Source organism: Phaseolus vulgaris, chromosome 8, assembly GCF_000499845.2.
Source record: "Phaseolus vulgaris cultivar G19833 chromosome 8, P. vulgaris v2.0, whole genome shotgun sequence".
Taxonomy (NCBI): domain Eukaryota; kingdom Viridiplantae; phylum Streptophyta; class Magnoliopsida; order Fabales; family Fabaceae; genus Phaseolus; species Phaseolus vulgaris.
The window spans coordinates 44,043,344-44,063,487 of NC_023752.2; the positions used below are offsets into that span (position 1 = coordinate 44,043,344).

A 20,144-nucleotide genomic window follows, 5' to 3' on the forward strand; every position below is an offset into this window, starting at 1 on the left:
ACTTTCATTCTGATGTGCTTAACCAACTTGCATGACTCATTACCCTAGTTTGGGACCATATCTTTTCAATATAGTGATTTGATCTATACAATGGTTTCATTATTTTTTCTATTATATGTTTTTCTAGCAGAGATACATGGCGACTCCTAAAGAAAAAGTGGTGAAAAAACAAGAAGAATTTGTCACACCAGTAACATGCTACGGAAAAAGAGTAGGCAAAGGAAGATGATGATGATAATAGCACACCAAAGCAATTACAATTAACAAGTACACCATGAAAACAACTCAACTCATAACTAATCAGTGTCAGAACAAGTAGAACACATACCTGAACACATATATATCAAATCAAGAAATTCCAAATGCTATCTCACCTCCAAGTGATCCCAGTCTCAATTCAAAATCCCAAACACTCCAGATCCATTTGGCTTCCAAGGAGAAAATGTCCTAGCGCGTGAAAAAATTCAATTCAAAATACTAAAATCAAAGTATCGAAATCAAAAAAACAATAAATTTTTTTTATTCAAACAAACCTAACAAGTGAGGAACGCGAGACACACGGAGAAAGATGGTGAGGAAGAACGTATAGTGAGAACAGAGGAAAAATGCATATTTAGTGAGAGGGAAACGCCGTGTATTAAATGCATTTTTCACGAGAGTGTAAAAAAAAAATGTGTTCGCAAAATTGTATATATTTTAATTCAGATTTTTTAACCCATCATAAGGTCACACATATAATCATGACTTAAAATATCAACGAATTTATACTAATGACTTAAAGTATCAACATTTTTATATTCGTGACTTAAAAAATTACACATGTGTGTATAGTCTTTAAGCCAAATCTCTACAACTGAACCTCTTCTATATTTAGGCAACCATCTTTTTTTAATGTTTTTTAAAATAAAAAATGTTGTAGTGTGTGATGGAAGTGGAAATTGCTTTAGTATGACAACTATCTTGTAATGGTGCTAAATATTGTGCCATTGTCATTGTGCTGAATTTTTTTTCCTCAAAGCATCTTTAGTTTTTTATTTGTTGCTTCTAAGTTGTTGTTCATCTTATTATCTATACATACTATGGTTAACAGGTGCATTTGTTTATTTATTCTTGTGTACTTATTGATTCATTTCTTTCTATCTTTTAATATGGTGTATTTTTTTTTTTAATTTGTGGAGCATTTAGTTATTTATTGTTGTGTACTTATGACTCATTTCTTCCTATCTTTCAAAATTATTTAATTTTTTTCTAATTTGGAGTTTGATAAAAAAAAAGAGATTTTATACTTTGATAAGGGATTCTTTTTCAAAAAATTATTTATGTTTTAAAACTTCTCCTAAAAGAAATCTAAACGTGGTCGTTTTCAAAGGGGGAAAATTGGGAGCGTGAGCGAGAGAAAGAAACGACAGTGGTGGTATAAAAAGGTAGCTACATTTCTTGAAGAAAAGGAGATGAGTGAAGAAACGTCGCAGCGAGCGATGTCGGAAGAAGATTTGGATTTCGAGAAGAAGGTCTCGTTAAAGGAGACGATGGAGGTTGATCCACCCAAAGTCCTTCTGCTGCTTCGCGATTTCCTTGCAATTCAGCAACGCAGGGCCGAAGCATATTCCAAGCTCAAAAGGTTAATAAATTTCTTACAAAGCTTTTTGGATTCCGTCAAATGAAGTGTCAAATCAGTTTTTTCTGCCAGTTATTTGAACCCATGGCTCCGTTAATGTTACTGATATTTAGGGTTCATAATTTGAGCTTTAGGGAAAAATAGTTATTTGTTTTCTATTTTCATTTTCGTTTTTTCAGTTTCTCTTTTTAGTTACACATCCGCCACTTGTTCTCACTGTTCCCTGTTTTCAGAGACTTGTACAGAGAACAAAAAACAAAACAAGAAAAAGTTTCTTTCACATTCTTGTAAATCTTTGAAAATGGGAAAATATATCATATTAAGGTGACAATTTTGTGATTAAAAAGTGGAAATAGAAATGAAAAAGGAAAATAGAAGTACAAGGAAATGAACCCTTAGGTATCTTTTTTTCCATTTAATTTATTTTTTCTTTTACTGAATTATAATTCGTTGTCATCCAATCATAGATTAACATGCATTGAAAGATTGCTCTTTGTTAACTATTACTTTAAAAGTTATGAATATAATTTAGATGCCGCGGTTTACGCAGTTATCCTATTAAAGTTTGACATGTGAGGTAAGTTTGTTGAGTTTTATAATAACTGCTTTAAATTTCGTCGCTATAATGAGTTTTGATAATTTGAGAATGTAATTTTTCTATAGAAATTAAACCCCTAAGCTAGCCAATGTTACTTTTCCATGACAAGTTTAATAGTTAGAGTTTGTCATTATAGTGTTTACTAGCTTTAATTACATTGGAATTTGAGACTTTGGTTGGATGTCTAACTTGTCAGGGGGTTTTCTGACTACATGGCTAATGGAGGGGAATTGGCTTATAAGCAGCTTTGCAGTGAAATGACAATAGAGTTTAATGATTGCTCGAAAAAAGTATGACCACGATCCAAACATTATTTGTTTCTTAACTTAACAAAAAATGGGGTTTTGTTTAATTTTACTGCATTTGTTCAACTCTTTTCTTTTTTCTGATTTAGCATAGGTCCTTGAAATGGAGGGATTGTTTAGGAGCTCTGATTACTGCCGAGAAGATCTAGCACAGCTCCTTAGAGCTGTTCAAGATCAAGAAAAGCAGAATCTGCTTCTGGTATGTAACTGGTTCATTTTATGAATAGAATAGTTCCTTTATTGAAATAAAATTCAGTTTTGTAATTGTTTTTATTGTTTTAAAAAATCTATCTTGTACTTTGCTTTACCTTCTATCTTTCTGGAAATTGATTATCAGACTAAAGCATGTTACCAAAGATGTTTTGGATTTAATTTGTTCTGTGCTATCTGGATATCAACTAAGCATACTTTGTCCATTGATATCCAGCTGTTGTTATACTGTTTTAATTTGTTGAAGTGTTTCATTTAGGTTTGTAAGTGTAGAAATCCTGCTTAATTCACTATAAGTAGTTATATATTAAATTTATGTTGTTAGAGCGTTTCTTCCAGGTATACACACCTAAACCTAATATTATTTCTATTTTTTTCTTTCTTGGGACATCCATAACCAGTGTAAGCTTCAAACTACCTCTGTTGGGACGAAGTTTTTGCTCTCAGTAATACTCTTGGTTGGACTAGGTTTTTCTCCTACTTAATAACTGAAACCTGTCATGATTCAAATTGAGACAGCAGCACTTCAGGCATATTTTATTGTGTAGTAACCTGCTTGTGATTTTAGAATTGTTCCATGTACTTGAACTGCAATTTTTCAAAGAGGAATACACTGACCACTAAATCTTATCATGAGTAATGAAGATTAAAATACATTCGCGAGTTCTTAAAAATGTCATAAAATTTTCAAGTGATGTAATCACGTGGGTTTAAAAATATGGTTGTATTTAGTCACGTAAAATTACTTTCTGAGCAGATACATGCCCTAGTATTAGTTTATAAGGTAAAAGAAGGATAATTTTGTTGAATGGAATGATTTTATTTTGTCTGTCCTCTTTCTGGTTGGTGGTGTTAATTGTGACTTGTACAAAAAAGTCTTTGCTGACAGATGACTTTACTTTATAGACTGTCACCATTCAGATGTTAAAGAAAGCAGGTCGCCCATCTGAACGTCTGGTGAGCCATGAGAACTGCAAATTTACAAAACCAACAGAGCATGAGTGTGTTAATGTTCAGGAGATTACTGAAGCTTCTGGAACTGAAGAAGCAGAAGCAGATGCTGAGTATGATAATGCTCTAAATGAATCTATTAGAGGTGTTCAGGATGTTGTGATGACCATAAATGAACACCTAGAAGAAGTTAGATATGAAATTGCTGCCCTTGATAATGCAGAGTGATTCTTTTCGAAATATTTTCGAAATATTAGTGACTGTTATTCACATTCAATCAATCATTTGCTCATTTGTGGGTGAATGGATTGGTTCAGACGAACATTTGTATGTCTCCTGCAGTCCGTGAAATGTATATACACCTGAAAAGAAATGCAGCTCATGAATCTTGTCCAGTCGCCAACAAGTTAAAATGCATTTTGGTACTTCTGAGTTTTTTCTGTGTCAGAGGTTAAGGTTTGTTAATTTGTAAAGTCAAATTTGTACAATGTGTTTTATATCGACGGAAGACTGAACGAAAAAAAATATTTACATTCTTTTTTGTGACGAATTAACTCAGTTTGTGTGGGAAAATCACATTTTATGTGGTTTTGACATTGTGAGCTGGTTTGTTATTCGTTTTTTGGCATTTTGATTTATTACATTAAATAAGAAGAATAGAAAATTTTTGGGAAAAATTATAAAATAATTAATTGAAAAGTATTGTTTGAAGGAAATATTAAGGAAAATAAATAAATAATTATATTTAGTAAGTATATAAGATTTAGTTATTTAGAGAAGTAAATGAGATAAATAATTTTTTGAAAATATATATTTTAAAGAAATATAAATAAGCAAATTTTGTAAAGAATTAGGAGGTAATGGAATCATGTGATATAATTGAATGATTAAGTTAAAAAAATATATTAATTTTAAAACATAAGTGTATGTAATTGTACTGTTTGATCTACGACTCGATGAGGGCATGTTTGGCACATAGTGTAAACATTTGGGTTCCTAGTCCGGTACATGTGAGTTCCTAGTCCGGTCAATGTTGAGAACACCATAACTTTAGAAATCGGTCCAAACATGATAAGGCTCATTATCTCCAAAAGAACGTCCATTCTTCACTTCTGGTAAAATTAACACGGCCTAAACACCAAAAAGAATATTTTATCTGATTTCAGTTAGTTGTTGAAAGAAGAAGCAAGAACATTTACCCACTCTGAGACCATGCTCTGCAAAAAGATGTAACCCCAAAATATAAAATATTAAAGGATAAATTCCGCAGTTATCAATGTTTGACGACTACTATAAAAGGGCTGTGAGACCTTAACCACTATGTAAGTTGACTCTATGCTATATACATTGCATACTAATAAGTGTTCTCAATGATTTGATAGTCGAATTGTAATTTACAGGTGCAACATCATCGGTTGAGCTTTGAAGTCATAGTTGCGACAAAGACATAGTAAGGTAGTATCCACCACCAGTGCCCGACCCAGATCAGTTAACAAGAATAGTAATATATTAATATAGAGAAAGATGATAAAAGAAAATTATGTAGGTTTATTTTAAATGTGGAATAATAATGCGAGTAGGTCTTTTTATAAATAAAAAATGTTATTTAGGAAATGTTAAAAATTAGAAATTTGGAGTTGAAAAATAAATGCATTAATTTTAATTAAGGAATTAAAGTGAATATTTTATGGTATGTGTAATAGTGTTTTTCTACACATAAAAATGTTGAAAAATAAAATTTGTATGTAAAATTAGCAGTTGTAGTTTTTAATTTTGAAGAAATTGAAGTTAAAAAAACATGATAAACTAGGTCAACTTGCAGAACTTTCCTTTTTTAAAAATATGATGAGAACTTTTACATAAGACAATTACTCTCGCTATTACTGTATGATGTTTCATAATTCATGTCTACTGGTTCAACCTTCAGCAAATTCACAAAGAGTGGCAGAATGTAATATTGGAATGAGGAAACTTGGAATGCCACCAAATTATGTTTTGCATATTTTCATCTCTTGCAAGAAAAAAATATTAGAAGGTAGTGGTGACATGATAAAAAAAATATTCGTTTTTATATGTCATTTAGGAACCTATACAATGTAGATTTCTCACTTCCACAATCAATCGATCCAGGCACAAAATGAATGAATTATATGTGTTAAGGGTACCCATGAGTTACCCTGTGTATAAATTACTGCTTTATCAACACATTGTAATACACATCAGTTAATATGATAACCTTTCATTTTCTCTCTCTGAGTTACAATAACATGGTATCATGAGCTAGAGTTTTTTTTTTTCCCTTTTTCTTTCATGGCTTCCGATCCTTCTTCCTCCTCTTCTTCTACATCATCATCTTCGTCCACCCAGGTTATCTCCACCAAGAGTTCCTCCTCCGTCTCCCTACATCACCTTACCACTCCTATTCCGCTCAAACTGGATGACGAAAATTTTCTGTTGTGGAAACAACAGGTTCTGGCCACCGTTGATGGGTTGCTGCTCTCCTCGTTTCTTGACGGAACTAACGTTGCTCCGCGCTGTCTTTCTGCGGCCGATGGAACCCTCACTCCCAATCTTGCATTCCTCTCTTACAAGCAACAAGATAATTTGCTGATTGTGTGGCTTCTGGCGTCCATGACCACTCCGATTTTAACCCAAATGGTGGGTCTTACCTCTGCAACACAGATTTGGCAAACCCTAAACACATATTTTTCCTCTCATACGCGAGCCCAGATCAAGAAATTGAAACTCCTCTTAAAGAATCCAAAGAAAGATCGTTCTATTTCAGCATATGTTTTGGATATCAAACGCGCGGTGGATGCGCTGGCTGCCGTTGGTGCCCCAATCTCTGTTGAAGATCACATCGAAACCATTCTTGATGGTCTTCCTCCTGATTTTGATCCCTTTGTTGCTTCCATTCTGTCTAGAACTGATCCTTACAAGGTTGCAGAGATTGAAGCTCTGCTTCTGGTACAAGAAGAACGTCTTGAACGCCATCATCACCTCGATCCTCTCAGTTTTCCGGCCACTGCCGCTCTCTCAACTTGGACGCCTTCGAATCCCACCAATGACAGAGCCAATTTCAAGTTCCATAGCAATCGTGGTGGTCGTGGGTTTTCTCGCTCCCAAAATTTTGCACGTGGTTCTCGCTTTTCCCGTTCTCCAGCTCGTGGTTCTTGGACCTCTCCCAAACCAACGTGTCAAGTTTGTGGCAAATATGGTCATGCGGCTCTCCAGTGTTGGCAATGGTATGACCACAAACCCAATCCACCTCCTCGTGCTAATTTTTCTCAAGTTTCGATCTCAGATCCTGAACCCAGCGATGCGTCTCTTCTGGGCATTCATTCCACCACTAAGGATCCCCTTTGGTACCCTGACAGTGGTGCTACACATCATGTAACGAAAGATCCCACTGTCTACACAACCAAGCAACCTTACAACGGCACTGAAACTGTTAAAATGGGTAATGGCTCAGGTTTGTTTATTGCTAATACTGGGTCTGCAATTTTTCGTTCTTCTCTCACGGATAAACCCTTATTATTGCGCAATCTATTACATGTTCCGCTGATAACCAAGAACTTACTTAGTGTTTCTCAGTTTGCTCGTGACAATCATGTGTATTTTCAATTCCATGCTAACCATTGCTGTGTTGTTGATCAGGCTACGAACAAAGTTCTTCTTCGCGGCATTCTTAAGGATGGCCTCTACACCTTTCCAACCATGCACACTCCTCATATGTCCTCTGTTTTTCATACTTCTTTTGTAGATAATAAACTCACCGCCAATATCTGGCATGAACGTTTTGGTCATTGTCATTATGGCACATTAAAACAGATTTTACAGCATTGTAATATACGTTGTTCTTCTGATATCAAATTTTGCTCTGCTTGTATGCTTGGTAAAAATAAACAGCTTCCTTTTACTTCTTCTATTACCATTTATTCTCGTCCTTTGGAACTTGTGTTTGCTGATGTTTGGGGTCCTGCTCCTATACCTGCTTCCAATGGTGCAAGGTATTACATCTCTTTCCTTGATGCTTACACCAAATATACATGGATATATGTTCTGCATACTAAATCTCAGGTTTTCTCTGTGTTTAAAAAATTCAAAAGTTTTGCTGAAAACCAAACAAATTCTAAACTTTGCTCTATTCAAACTGATAATGCCAAAGAATTTCTTTGTCTTAAACCTTTCCTTGAAAATTGTGGCATTCACCATAGACTTACATGTCCCTACACCCATGAACAAAATGGATCTGTTGAACGAAAGCACAGACATATTGTTGATATGGGCCTAACGCTTCTTGCCACTGCCTCTTTGCCACGTCGTTTTTGGGCTGAAGCCTTCATCACTTCCACCCACATTATCAATGCTCTTCCCACCCCTGTGTTGAATGGTGATAACCCTTATGCTAGGTTGTTTAAACGCCAACCTGATTATAATGTTTTCAAAGTGTTTGGCTGTGCTTGTTATCCAAATTTACGTCCCTATAATACTAATAAGTTTGATTTTAGATCACAGTGTTCTCTCTTTCTTGGATACAGTCCAACTAATAGAGGTTATATCTGTCTCCTGCCCACTGGTAAGACTATTGTTTCTCGTCATGTTCGTTTTGATGAAACTACTTTTCCATATAATGAAGACTCGAATAATTTTGTTATGCCTGCTGTTTCTCATAAGCACACACATGATATTTCCCCCACTTTGACTGTTGTTCATACCAATACTGATTCTGTTAATGAGCATGTTGTTTCTGATAGCAATTCCACTCCTGACATTGGTGCTTCTGCAACTGGTACCATTGGCAATTCTGTTCCTGACATTGGTGCTTCTGCAACTGGTAATATTAATTTTCTTCCTTCTGTTCCTCCCCCTACTAACACTCATCCCATGACCACTCGTGCCAAGGTAGGCATCCTTAAACCCAAAATTTATACTGCTGTTTCTACTATTCCTTCTCCTCCTTCTTCTGTCAAGGAAGCTATGGCTTCTCCTGTATGGTCCCAAGCAATGACTGATGAGTATCAAGCTCTCCTCAAGAACAAAACGTGGACTCTCACTGCTCTCCCGTCCAATGCCTCTCTGGTAGGTTGTAAATGGATTTTTAAAACCAAATTGCATGCAGATGGTTCTTTTCAACGTTGCAAGGCACGCCTTGTTGCCAAAGGCTTCAATCAAACTGAGGGACTTGACTACAGTGAGACCTTCAGTCCTGTAGTCAAACCCACCACGATTCGTATTGTTCTTTCGCATGCTGTTACAAATAACTGGGCTATTCGTCAAGTGGACATTGATAATGCGTTCCTCCATGGTGATCTCAATGAACGTGTGTATATGCAGCAACCACCAGGTTTTATCTCTCATGATCCCACTCTTGTATGTCAATTACACAAGGCTATATATGGCCTTAAGCAAGCACCCAGGTCCTGGTTTTCTAAACTTAGCACAACTTTATGTGATCTTGGGTTTTGTCCTACAGTAAGTGATACCTCTGTGTTTACTAAATTCACGTCGTCTTATACTATGTTTGTCCTAGTTTATGTTGATGATATAATCATCACTGCATCTTCACCTACTGAAATTACTAACCTCATTACCACTTTGCGTTCTTCTTTTGCATTAAAAGATTTAGGTAGTCTTCATCATTTTTTAGGAATTCAAGTTTCTCGAACATCTACTGGTGACATGCATCTCTCTCAGGACCAGTACATACGTGAGCTGTTACAGAAAACAAATATGCTCCATGCTAAACCTCAACCCACGCCTATGACATCCTCTTCGCGTCTACAACAAGATTCTTCTGAATCATTCAATGATCCCTCCCTGTATAGGTCAGTTGTTGGTACACTTCAATATCTTCTTATAACTAGGCCTGAACTCTCTTACTCTGTTAATCGTGTTTGTCATTTTATGCATGATCCGAAACTTCACCATTGGCAAGCTGTGAAGAGAATTCTTCGTTATCTAGCTGGCACCATTACACATGGATTGCTTCTTCGCCCCAACTCGACGACCTCTCTTATTGGCTTTGCGGATGCAGATTGGGGTGCTGACGTTGACGACCGCAAATCCACAACTGGATACTGTATTTACATGGGGTCTAATCTTGTTTCCTGGTCATCTCACAAACAGAAAACAGTTTCCAGAAGTAGTACGGAAGCAGAATACCGAGCAGTTGCAGCTCTCGTTGCTGAAATTGTGTGGATTCAATCTCTTCTTTCTGAGTTGCGCATCCAAGGTTCCAAACCAAAGTTGTATTCGGATAATCTTGGAGCAGTTCTGCTAAGTGCAAATCCTGTTATGCACTCTAGAACGAAACATTTTGAACTGGACCTCCACTTTGTTCGTGATCAAGTTCGGAATCAAAAAATTCAGCTTCTTCATCTTCCAGCACGCTTTCAAGTTGCTGATCCCCTTACCAAGCCTGTTTCTGGCATATTGTTTCTGCATGTACGGGATAAACTCATGATTATGGCCAATCCAACCATGAGTTTAAGGGGGGGTGTTAAGGGTACCCATGAGTTACCCTGTGTATAAATTACTGCTTTATCAACACATTGTAATACACATCAGTTAATATGATAACCTTTCATTTTCTCTCTCTGAGTTACAATAACAATATGTATTCATTTCTTCAAAGTGAACTTTGAAATTACACATTATTCCATTTATCCAACTACACTCTTTTATAGTAAAAACACTTAAGGTGAGATATGATATAACTTTGGGTGGTTGTATAGCTCAAGACATGTCTTATCAGATAAACATATACATTTCCACATGTTTATAACTTGTCATAGTCATAGTTAAAATAATTTCTTTTGTCAATTTGAAGGAGAAATGAATAAAAGGAAATAAAACATAGATATGCAGATATGCTGTTGTTGAAAAGACTTTGAATTCATGGTGACTTGAAGTGGTGAGAAATGAGTGAAAAACCTTATAGCGTGTGTAACAAAAATAAAGTGTGGATGGAACTGAATGGTAACTGACCTGCCTAAAAGCTTTAATTTTTTTTTTATCAACAATAAATAAAAGAATTAATAGGAACATTTCAGGATGTCCCAATGGATACATGCTCAAAGGTTTATGCATCTTTGACAGAATTTAAGAACAGATATACCAGGAGCAAAATAGAACAAAACTCCTATAACCCGCATGACAGCTTGCAGTACCAAAGATACAAGTCCAGATCTTAATTCCTTTGGATAAACAAAAGCTAGATAGACTAAACTAATTCTTAGATCCATATGACTGTATCCGGGAAGTGCTGATGCTTCAGATCCATATTCCTACTATTAGAGCAATCTTCCATGAGGATCAAACTTCAAATTAATTCCTTGCCCCAAACAACGTTGTTAACTTGGAATCTAGATACCTCTGGAGTGTTGTCATACTGGACAATTTTGCTAGATCAATCCCAAGAACTGTGAGTCCTTATCACAACTTTAATCTTTCTACATGCATCGTGCAAAGAGCTTATTATTAGTATCAAGAACATCTAGCAATTTTGCAGCATATGGGCTTTAACTAACTGTGATATTTATTTTGTACATCCACTGAATGGAAGAGTTTTCTACCCCATTGAATCTATACATTGAAATCCCAGATTACGAAACAGCAAAGGCCAGACTGCTTCCAGATCATGTGATTGTAAAGAGTCCAGCTTACTCTTCTTTCACTACGTGGGTGGATTGGCCTGATTCGGGTCATTGCAAGCATGTCCTTATATTCTCCCTCTATTGGTAGCCAGGCTTTCTAGGATTACACCAGGATTCTTAATGATTTTCCTATTGTTCTTCAGCGGCAGCTATGCAGTTTGATGGTCTTGACTTGACTACACCAGGATTTCTCCTCTTTCACTAGCCCTGCTGTTATCCTTGCTGCTGCTCACTACTGCTGCTATGATTTATGCATCCCTCCTTAAAAGTGCAGAGCCTTGTTTGGTTTAAGAGACTATGGTTAATTTCTTCTTCCATTGTACTACACGATCCCTTCCTTCCACTTCTTCACTCCTGCATATATGAAAAACCTTTCCTAGCCTTTAGCTAAGACAGAGTATATTACACAGACACAACCCTTTAGCTATTGCTTTAATTGAACATGATAAGTTCTTCATGGCCTTGTGTACGCAACGGAGAGAAGAACAACAACAAAGAACCAAGATGGTTTTGGGTTTTCTATTAGAGATGTATAATATAATTCAACAAAATAGATGTTACATTATTAATTGTACTATCTGCACAAAGAGATGGTAACATTTTCTCAGTTTATCGATGGTGCAACTACAAATGTTTCTGTAACTACATTTTATTCATCCCCTACCCTTTAACTACATCTTTCTTTACTAGGCTCTGGAAGTTTAATTAGTTAATCACAAATTCAGTTCAAAACATATTATCTTAATTTGGCTTATTTATGATAAACCATAAATTTTGCATTCTGGCTTGATCTATTGGATTCACTCGATGAGCTTATTGATTTCAGTATAAATCTTATGCATGGTAACAAAATTGTAAGAGAGCAATTCTCCAATGTAAAAATGCATTCAATTAAAAATGTTTGGTTAAAATATTTTTTTATACTTATTCTTAATTTAAGTTTTAGTAGTGTTCTAATTTAAAGCTCAAGTGACATTGAACTAAAATATTCATAATTGAGTCTATTTGATCATACTAAGATATATGTATTTCATAATTAGTTTGTATGTTATCTTCTCAAAACTAATTAATATTATTTAATTCTTAAAGTTTATATTTTTCTCAATTAATTTCAAGTAACACAAGTATATATTCTCTTATTTTGTATGATTCTGCTTAGTTTTATTGAATCTTTCTGTTAATTATTAGTAGACCTTAACTCTTTAGATAAGTTGCATTCCCTTTTAATAGGAGATAAGACTAACTAAGTGACTCTTATCTTTCTATTGATTGTCCTTATTTAAATTATCTTACAAACTAAGGTTTCATGATTGTCTAATTTATGAGAATTCTAACTTAGATTTTAAGAAAAATAAACTTATGAGCTTAAGGCAACCAAGAAAAAAAAGAAAACAGGTTAGTTCACAACCACCAATAATAGAAAAAAAGGACGATTATAAAAAGGACTTCAAATTAAACCACCTCTACAACGTAACGTAAGTTGTGTTTGTCGCACAATGTTATATTTTAAACAAATGTAATTTTTTTTTTACTTTTTTTAAAACTTTCCAGCCAAGTCTGGGTCGATGTTTCCTAATAAGATCAATCTTCCAACCAAGTTAGGGCAATGCTGCCTAATAAGGTCACTCTTTGATGTGAGTTGATTTTAGAATTACACATGTTTTTAGGATTTTCACTTAATTATGATTTTGATTAACAAAATATGGTGAGACTTAGTGAAGATTGCCACTGGTCACGAACTTAACCAAGTAGTTAAGTAAATGTGAAGGCTCTCTTCAAAAGAACAAAGAGAAAAACACAATTAAGACGATGAATGATGATGAACATGAAATTAATAGCAAGATAAGGAGAAGATAAAGAGCGGAAACAATAAAAGAAATAGCTAAGCAAAGAAGAATAATGGCGGAACGGAAAAGAAGACAAAGGAAAATAGTAAAGAGAGAAGGAAGCTTATGGAGACGATGGAAATGGTGATTTCATCACGCCACTTGGAATAGGGAGAGTTCCAAGATGACTGAGGAGGAGTCACCACTTGAAGTATTCTCTACTTAAGATAAGACTAAAAAATAGCTTAGAAACCACACAAGGATTCACTTTGACAGAGTTTCTTTACTTCAATTTCAATGTCCATCACAATGAGGCAAGACACTCTATTTATAGGTGGGAGTGTCTTGGGGAATAAGACTGAAGGGTAGGGGCGACATTTACACAAAGCTTCTAGAATCTAGGTCTAGCTTAGGTAATGTCGCACCATGGGTGATGTTTCTAGAAGGTAGCTCAAAGAGTGATGCATATGGGCGACACATGGGGGAGGAAAGTCTTCTAGAAGCCAGGTTATTCTACTTGGGCCAATGTGAGCCCATTTGATTACAATTTAATGTGTTTTAAAAATACTGGAAGGAAAAACAAATGATGCTCTAGCCCATGTCCGGGTCTTCTTATGTTGAAACTCCTCTAAGGCCTAGTGGAACCTTGTCTTTTATTTTGTGAGGACTGAGCTAGGTGTGAAGTGTGCTTTAGGCCCTTGGTCATCTGCTTGTGGAGTTGGGTTGTATCATTCTTGGTCACCTAATAAGGTTAGCTTGTTGCCTAATAAGGTCAGCTTGGTTGATGTCGCTTGGTAAGGTCGACTTGCTGCCTAATAAGATAAGCTTTTGTTGATGTCACTTGATAAGATTGGCTTGTTTCATGATAAGGTTAGTGGCTTTCTACCTGACAAGGTTAACATTCGTTGATGTCGCATAATAAGGTCGACTTAATGTCTGATAAGGTCAACTTTCGTTGATGTCTCTTGATAAGGTCAACTTTTGTTGATGCTGCCTGATAAGGTCAATTTTTTGTTGATGTCACTTGATAATGTCGACTTGATACGGATAAGGTTAGCTTTCTAGGGAGGCTTTATTTAGTTGGATGAAAATTGTTCTACAAAAATGCATGAGAAAATCTGAAAAAAGGTATTTGTCACATTGGGAACCCCACTAGACCACTACAAGGTAGTTCCCGTGAAGGTATTCATGAACCCTTTACATTGGATCGCATCTGATCCCTCCGAGATCAGCATTTGAGCTAAAAAAAGCTTTGAGGTGGCTCTTTAGGTCTCTTGATCCATATTTGAGTTTTGGTATCATGTGTGGTGGTATTGACTTATCCATAATTTCTTGGAATAAAGATTATAGGTCTGCTTGAGCGGGATGTCCTAGATGAATCATTTGTTTGTGCATAACTTGGATCTTTTATATTTGGCTTTTCTTTTGTTTTACCATAATGTCTTTTAAGTTAATTTTAACCTTTTTCTGATAATAATTTTGATAATTCTACCAGAAATCTTCCTTCCAAAATCCTATGAATCCATCTTCTTAGTTTTGATAAAAATTATCTTTATACCATGTATAATATGACATGGTTGGGTTGTATAGATTTGTTACTCACTTAAATTTATTTTTGATAAAATTATCTTTATACCATCAATAAGACATGGTTGGATAATATAGATTTGTTACTCTCTTACATTGATTTTTAACAAAAAACACTACAAAAAAACGTGTATAATGCGGCGGTTATTTTCACAAAAACTGGCATTTTTAACCGCCGCCTTATACGTCTGTGGCGGTACCGCGTACCGCCAGAATTCTTGCCGCCACAAAGTTTAATGTGGCGGTCAATTAAGAACCGTTGTAGCAGACGCCATATTATGCATTGTATAAAGTGGCGGTTTTAAGCGTATAATTGACGTCAATTATAAATGTCGTAATTTTAAAACTGTGTAAACCAATTCTAACGTAAATAGTGGCAGTTTTAACCGCCACTTAATACAGTATAGTATGACATTTATAATACACTTTATAACTGTCATAATTTGAATATTAAATATTTAATTTTATTTTTAATATTTATAATAATTTATTTAATTCTATTTTATAATTTGATTTCATAATATTATTTAATTTCATATTATAATTAAACTTTAATTTTATTTTTAACATTTTTAATAATTTATTTAATTCTATTTTATAATATTAATTAATTTAATATCATAATTAAATTTCACTACACAGTTATGTTTTATACATCTTGCATAATATAATTAAGTTACAACATAAACTAATTTCATAATACAACTTCATAATATAATTAAAATAGATAAATATAATAATAAAAAATGATTTCATTCATAACTAATCCAAACAAGTAAATTACATTGTCAAAATATAAATTGTTTATATTTGAAGTAAACTCCCAATCCTAATTTGTCATAAATTAGGTCAAATTGCTCCTGCTCTCTCCCTATTAATAATGAATAGTATGTGATCACCTCCACTCCACATATTTGTAGTACCTGTTTCATCAAAATACCATAAATTTATCAATACAAAACATCTTCTCAGAACAAAAAAAGTGCTTAATTTCGTGGACAAATTCCAAAATATCATATTAGAAATTAGATGGTTTAGTAGCATCTTCAATGGAATAAACTTACAAAAGTTGTTATTTTAATGCGAGTCTCACATGCATGCATTCTCTTTAATTTTAAAGAACTCATATACTTGAGACCCACAATAAAATAATATTTTTATTCATAAAAAATTCCCAGCTATCAAACTCACCTATCAAACTCAGTAAGAGCAGAGTGAGACTCATCCCCAGCTTTGTCGAGCTTGTAAACCTTTTTGTTCAACTCAGTTCTGTGATGGTATCCATTCTGACCAGCCCTGGCAACAGTGAATGAAACTCTGGCAGGGTGCCAAGCACCAATACAAGCCACCTTCCTCAAACCCTTGTGAGTCTTACGAGGAAGACGTGTAACACCCCAACGAGTTACAACACCCTCATAACCCTTACCCTTTGTCACTCCGATGACGTCAATCATCTCATCTTTCTGGAACACAACATCAATAGGGACCTGTTTCTCAAAGAAACTGTACGCAAAGTCCACCTTCTGTGCAATAGAACCACCATTGACCTGAATTTCCATGACGTGGGCTTTCTTCTGCTTCAACCCTTTCATTTTCCTGATCTGTATGATTAAAGGGAACAAACTAAATTAGAATTATATCACAATAATAAAAACGGTTAAAAAAGTAAGAGACTCTGAAATTGGAATTTCACAACACAACATTAGAAAGAAACCAACATTAAAATTCTACAGCATTAAAAAACAGTGGCAAAAAACAGACAATAAAAATTAGAATAGCTAGGCACAAGTCTTAACAGTCAAAAGGACCAAAAGAAGTTAATGAAACAGTAGAGTCAGAAATCTCGTGTGGAAAGTGCCGCTCATAGCACCAAATTCTATGGTACTGCGTTTGCACATGAATCTCATCATTCTCATTAGTCAAGAAAAAATGTAAACATGATAATGGGGTAAATGGTCAAAACGATGATAATTCCAAACTTTCATATATACAACCACAAATACATAAAATAAAATAAAGATAAAAAGAAAAGTATGTGATCCCATTAATATGTGAGTACCTGGGTGTGAGCCAAAACACGAATCACGGTAGAATACTTCTTCAGTTTCTCCAGCTGAGTCTCAATGTTTTTCTTTCCCTCGTCAGTTTCATACTGCTTTGAGTACTTGGTGAAAGGCTTCTTCTTTGACTTGCACCAGTTCTTATAGAACCTACGTTTCAAATTCCTAATAAAGATGTTCTTGATGCAACTTATAAAAAGAGGTCATTACACTATACTGATATCCTGGGAACCAATTTAGTAGACCATATAGCTTTAGATATAACAAAATAATGCAAAGCTAAGCCAAAGGCTACAGGGTTGACTATGTTATGAATTATTATGGGAAAAAAAGTATATAGGGTGCTAGTTTTACGGACCAGATGCCAGGATATAAAGGTTTGCAATCTGATTCCTTTTCAACCAAGCAGTTGGGGTGTTCAATTGGCAGGAGAAGATGAGTCATGGATATTGCGTTTAGTGCTCCATCATTATCTTGCCAGTCAACATCCCTGCACAATAAAAAGTAACATATTAGTAAAATAATTTTTCTAAAATATTTTTCAAGGAATCTTATAAGTTTTTTATTGATCATCAATATTAGTTAAACAACAACTTAACAACTCTTTAAAATATTATTGATGTTTTTAGATGTTACTATCATTGTATTATTACCAAAAAAATGTTAATAAGTTATATATTAGAAGGGGAAAGAAGAAGAAGACATTCATAAACTACAAAGCATATCACTTTGAGGTTGAAATCACTTTTTCCCACTTGAAATCCATCTTGACTTTTTGTATAACTTTTGTGTAATGCACGGTTGGATACTATTAAACATTTATTTTCAAGTAAACACAAGGAAACATCCCACTCAAGAGTTAAATTGACAGAAAATAATGATAAAATAAATAGTTAATGACCCCACTAATGTGTTTGAAACTGTACTTGTCAAAGGAAGCAAAAAATAGTTTATCTATTGCATTTAAAAACCAACCTATATCCCTTATAAGGGGAGGAACATCTGGAGGATACACCACTGACTCATCTGCAAAACTTTTATGAAAAGCATGGGGTAATTGACTCTTGTAGAGCCTTGAATTGTAAGATCAGGGAGGACCCAATCTCCAGAACCAAATGGACCCACATTCCCCAATAGACAGTTAACAAGACCCCATATGCCCATCTTTCTCCATGACATGTTAAAGTGATCAAACCCAAAATTATAGTCTCAGAAATGTTAAAGTGAAAGTCAGCATCCTTATGATCAAGGTGTAGTCTCAGAAATGCAAGCCTGTCACCTTTTATGCACATAATATGCATAAGTTCTCAACTAGTTTATGTCGGCAAGAATTAGAGAGGAATCTAGTTAAGGATGAGAAGTTTATTGGGATTTCTGGGGACAGAAGTGACAAAATGGTAGATAGATGATGCAGCTGGGTGGGGCTTTATAAATGGCCACTTATAAAAGGTGCAGGGGCGGGGCAGAGTTCTGTGGGTTTAAGTAGGAGGTGGGTGAGTACAAGCAAGTATTACATTTCTGAATCACTGGAACAATCAAGGCATCAGATGCAAAGCACAAGAACACTAAGCAATAGTCCTAGGGGCTAACACAATGCACTAGTATTATGCAAGTGATGTTTTATTTAGGCCATGCAACTAGTTTTTAATGTTTATACACCAGCCGTAACGGAGTATTGAATGCTTTGTGGTTGTTGGTCGTTGTATAAGGGTTGGGACACCCCTGGAGTGTCCCTTTTAATTCATTTTTATTCTTTGCTTTTTTTTTTAAAAAAAAACCCAAAATTATAGTAGTTCTTCAGCCAGGAAATGTCAAATAAAATCATATATAATCACTCAAATGCGGCAAAGTTGTAGCAGGCAAATAGGTTTCAATGTTTTCCCATCTTCTGGCCTGAAACAATCTCAAATTATAGACAAGCTTAGCATTTTAGTTTTGCTAAATGTAGCCAACACTAATAATTAGCGAGATATTGATTCTAATTTTATGTTTGCAGGAGAGAGCTTGTAAAATTTAGTTAAAGCAAGAATGTAGATAATGTTCTGAAAAAAGTTGCATAGCCAGATAGCCTTTTACATGTATCGTCTTAGTTATTTAGCAACAACATGATAAAACTAAAAAGCATGAATGAAAAGAAAAAGTGAAAGTGAAATTCCGAGGTTTTGTGATGACAGATGGATAAGTACCTCCTGGTGAAGGGGAAGTTTTGTTGGATAGGGACAGGGTCAACCTGGGTGATGTCGCTGATTTAGTTGAGTACGAGAGAATGGAACATATCCATGGTTTCCTTGTCCACCTCGATGTGGTCGGTGTTGATGGCGGAGATGTTGGGGACGAAGTCCATGAGTTGCTCCCACTCCTCCTCCTACAGCTTGAGCGAGATGCCGCGAAACGAACCCTTCTGGATCCGTTTCATGAGATGTGGGGAGAAACCTGCGATCTTGTTCCGCAGCCTCTTCGAGGGTACGATCGCCAAGTTTCTGCTAATCGATTGAGTCTTGGCCTTGGCCATGGCGTATGAGCAAAGAGGAAACAAATTGAGAAGGGGTGACACCCTCGTTCGCCTAAGACCTAACAGAGTGCGTGTCAGATCCAACAACGCCTCTGCATCTGCAACCTGCTCTCTGGGCTTCTCAACTGCAAAATTCCATCCAACCAGACCAATCACTAGAAAGTTAAATCAGATGTCCAGCGGAGAACTTAAGATTATAACAACGAGAACGAGAACAAGAACAAAAGCAAAGGAACAAGTACAACTACCTACCTTGGTCCAAAATGGTGTCGAAGTTGTCGGACTCCGTGTTCAACAAATCATCTCTTTTCTCTGCTAGGTTTGTTTAGGGTTAGCTAATTAGGGATAAAAATTGAATTTAGTGTTGTAAATAAATTGAAGAGTGAGTGGTAACGTTATGTACCGTTGATGAGAGTCTTGAGTTTGAGGAACTGAGAGCGTATGACCTGCGAGTGGCAGGGTTATGCTCGCTCATCGTTTTATTCTTGGCACCTCCCTCGGCAGCATTGCCTCTGCGCGAACGTTTCCGATGAGAACGACTGCGGGGAGAACGAATGCGATTGAAAACCCTAAATCGATAGAGAAGAGAACGATTGCGGTGAGAGAAGGGGAATACGAAATTGGGAGGTGAGTGAGGGTTTACAAAATACAATTGGGAAGGGAACGATTGCGGTGAGAGTGAGGGCGAGGGTTTTCGAAATGGGGCTGAGAAGGGAAGATTACGATGAGGGTCAGAGTGAGGGTTTAGAGGTTTAATGTGAAGATTGAAAGAAGATGAGGGTGAGAGTGAGGGTTTAGAGGTTGAGTGAATGAAGAATA

The 20,144-nt window shown here is 35.5% G+C and overlaps 2 protein-coding genes across 3 annotated transcripts; one reads left to right on the forward strand and one right to left on the reverse strand.

Annotated features, from left to right (window-relative positions):
* Positions 1 to 1,182: 1,182 nt before the first annotated feature.
* LOC137823823 (uncharacterized) lies at positions 1,183 to 4,118 on the forward strand. Its single transcript, XM_068629108.1, has 4 exons — positions 1,183 to 1,621; positions 2,413 to 2,506; positions 2,616 to 2,720; positions 3,638 to 4,118. Exons 1-4 carry the CDS (start codon positions 1,452 to 1,454, stop codon positions 3,908 to 3,910), a joined length of 642 nt encoding a protein of 213 aa, XP_068485209.1. The 5' UTR covers positions 1,183 to 1,451; the 3' UTR covers positions 3,911 to 4,118.
* Positions 4,119 to 15,487: 11,369 nt separating this feature from the next.
* On the reverse strand, positions 15,488 to 20,144 carry LOC137826669 (large ribosomal subunit protein uL3z-like). Of its 2 annotated transcripts, XM_068632735.1 has the most exons (7): positions 19,729 to 20,144; positions 19,578 to 19,637; positions 19,000 to 19,450; positions 17,172 to 17,303; positions 16,813 to 16,963; positions 15,945 to 16,354; positions 15,488 to 15,676 (listed from the first exon to the last, which is right to left on the reverse strand). In XM_068632735.1, exons 4-7 carry the CDS (start codon positions 17,255 to 17,257, stop codon positions 15,649 to 15,651), a joined length of 675 nt encoding a protein of 224 aa, XP_068488836.1. In that variant the 5' UTR covers positions 17,258 to 17,303; positions 19,000 to 19,450; positions 19,578 to 19,637; positions 19,729 to 20,144; the 3' UTR covers positions 15,488 to 15,648. The 2 variants fall into 2 exon arrangements, with proteins under 2 accessions (XP_068488836.1, XP_068488837.1); XM_068632736.1 differs by lacking the exons at positions 19,000 to 19,450; positions 19,578 to 19,637; positions 19,729 to 20,144 and adding an exon at positions 17,789 to 17,932.

What these genes read in the sequence shown, in the direction of transcription:
- LOC137823823 (XM_068629108.1), top strand. Translation starts at nt 1,452, where the DNA reads ATGAGTGAAGAAACGTCGCAGCGAGCGATGTCGGAAGAAGATTTGGAT. An exon ending in GCATATTCCAAGCTCAAAAG is followed by an intron (nt 1,622 to 2,412) that starts GTTAATAAATTT and finishes CTAACTTGTCAG; the next exon opens with GGGGTTTTCTGACTACATGG. An exon ending in AAAAGCAGAATCTGCTTCTG is followed by an intron (nt 2,721 to 3,637) that starts GTATGTAACTGG and finishes TTTACTTTATAG; the next exon opens with ACTGTCACCATTCAGATGTT.
- LOC137826669 (XM_068632735.1), bottom strand. Translation starts at nt 17,257, where the DNA reads ATGACTCATCTTCTCCTGCCAATTGAACACCCCAACTGCTTGGTTGAA. An exon ending in CCTTTATATCCTGGCATCTG is followed by an intron (nt 16,964 to 17,171) that starts GTCCGTAAAACT and finishes TTTGAAACGTAG; the next exon opens with GTTCTATAAGAACTGGTGCA. An exon ending in GTGTTTTGGCTCACACCCAG is followed by an intron (nt 16,355 to 16,812) that starts GTACTCACATAT and finishes TTAATCATACAG; the next exon opens with ATCAGGAAAATGAAAGGGTT.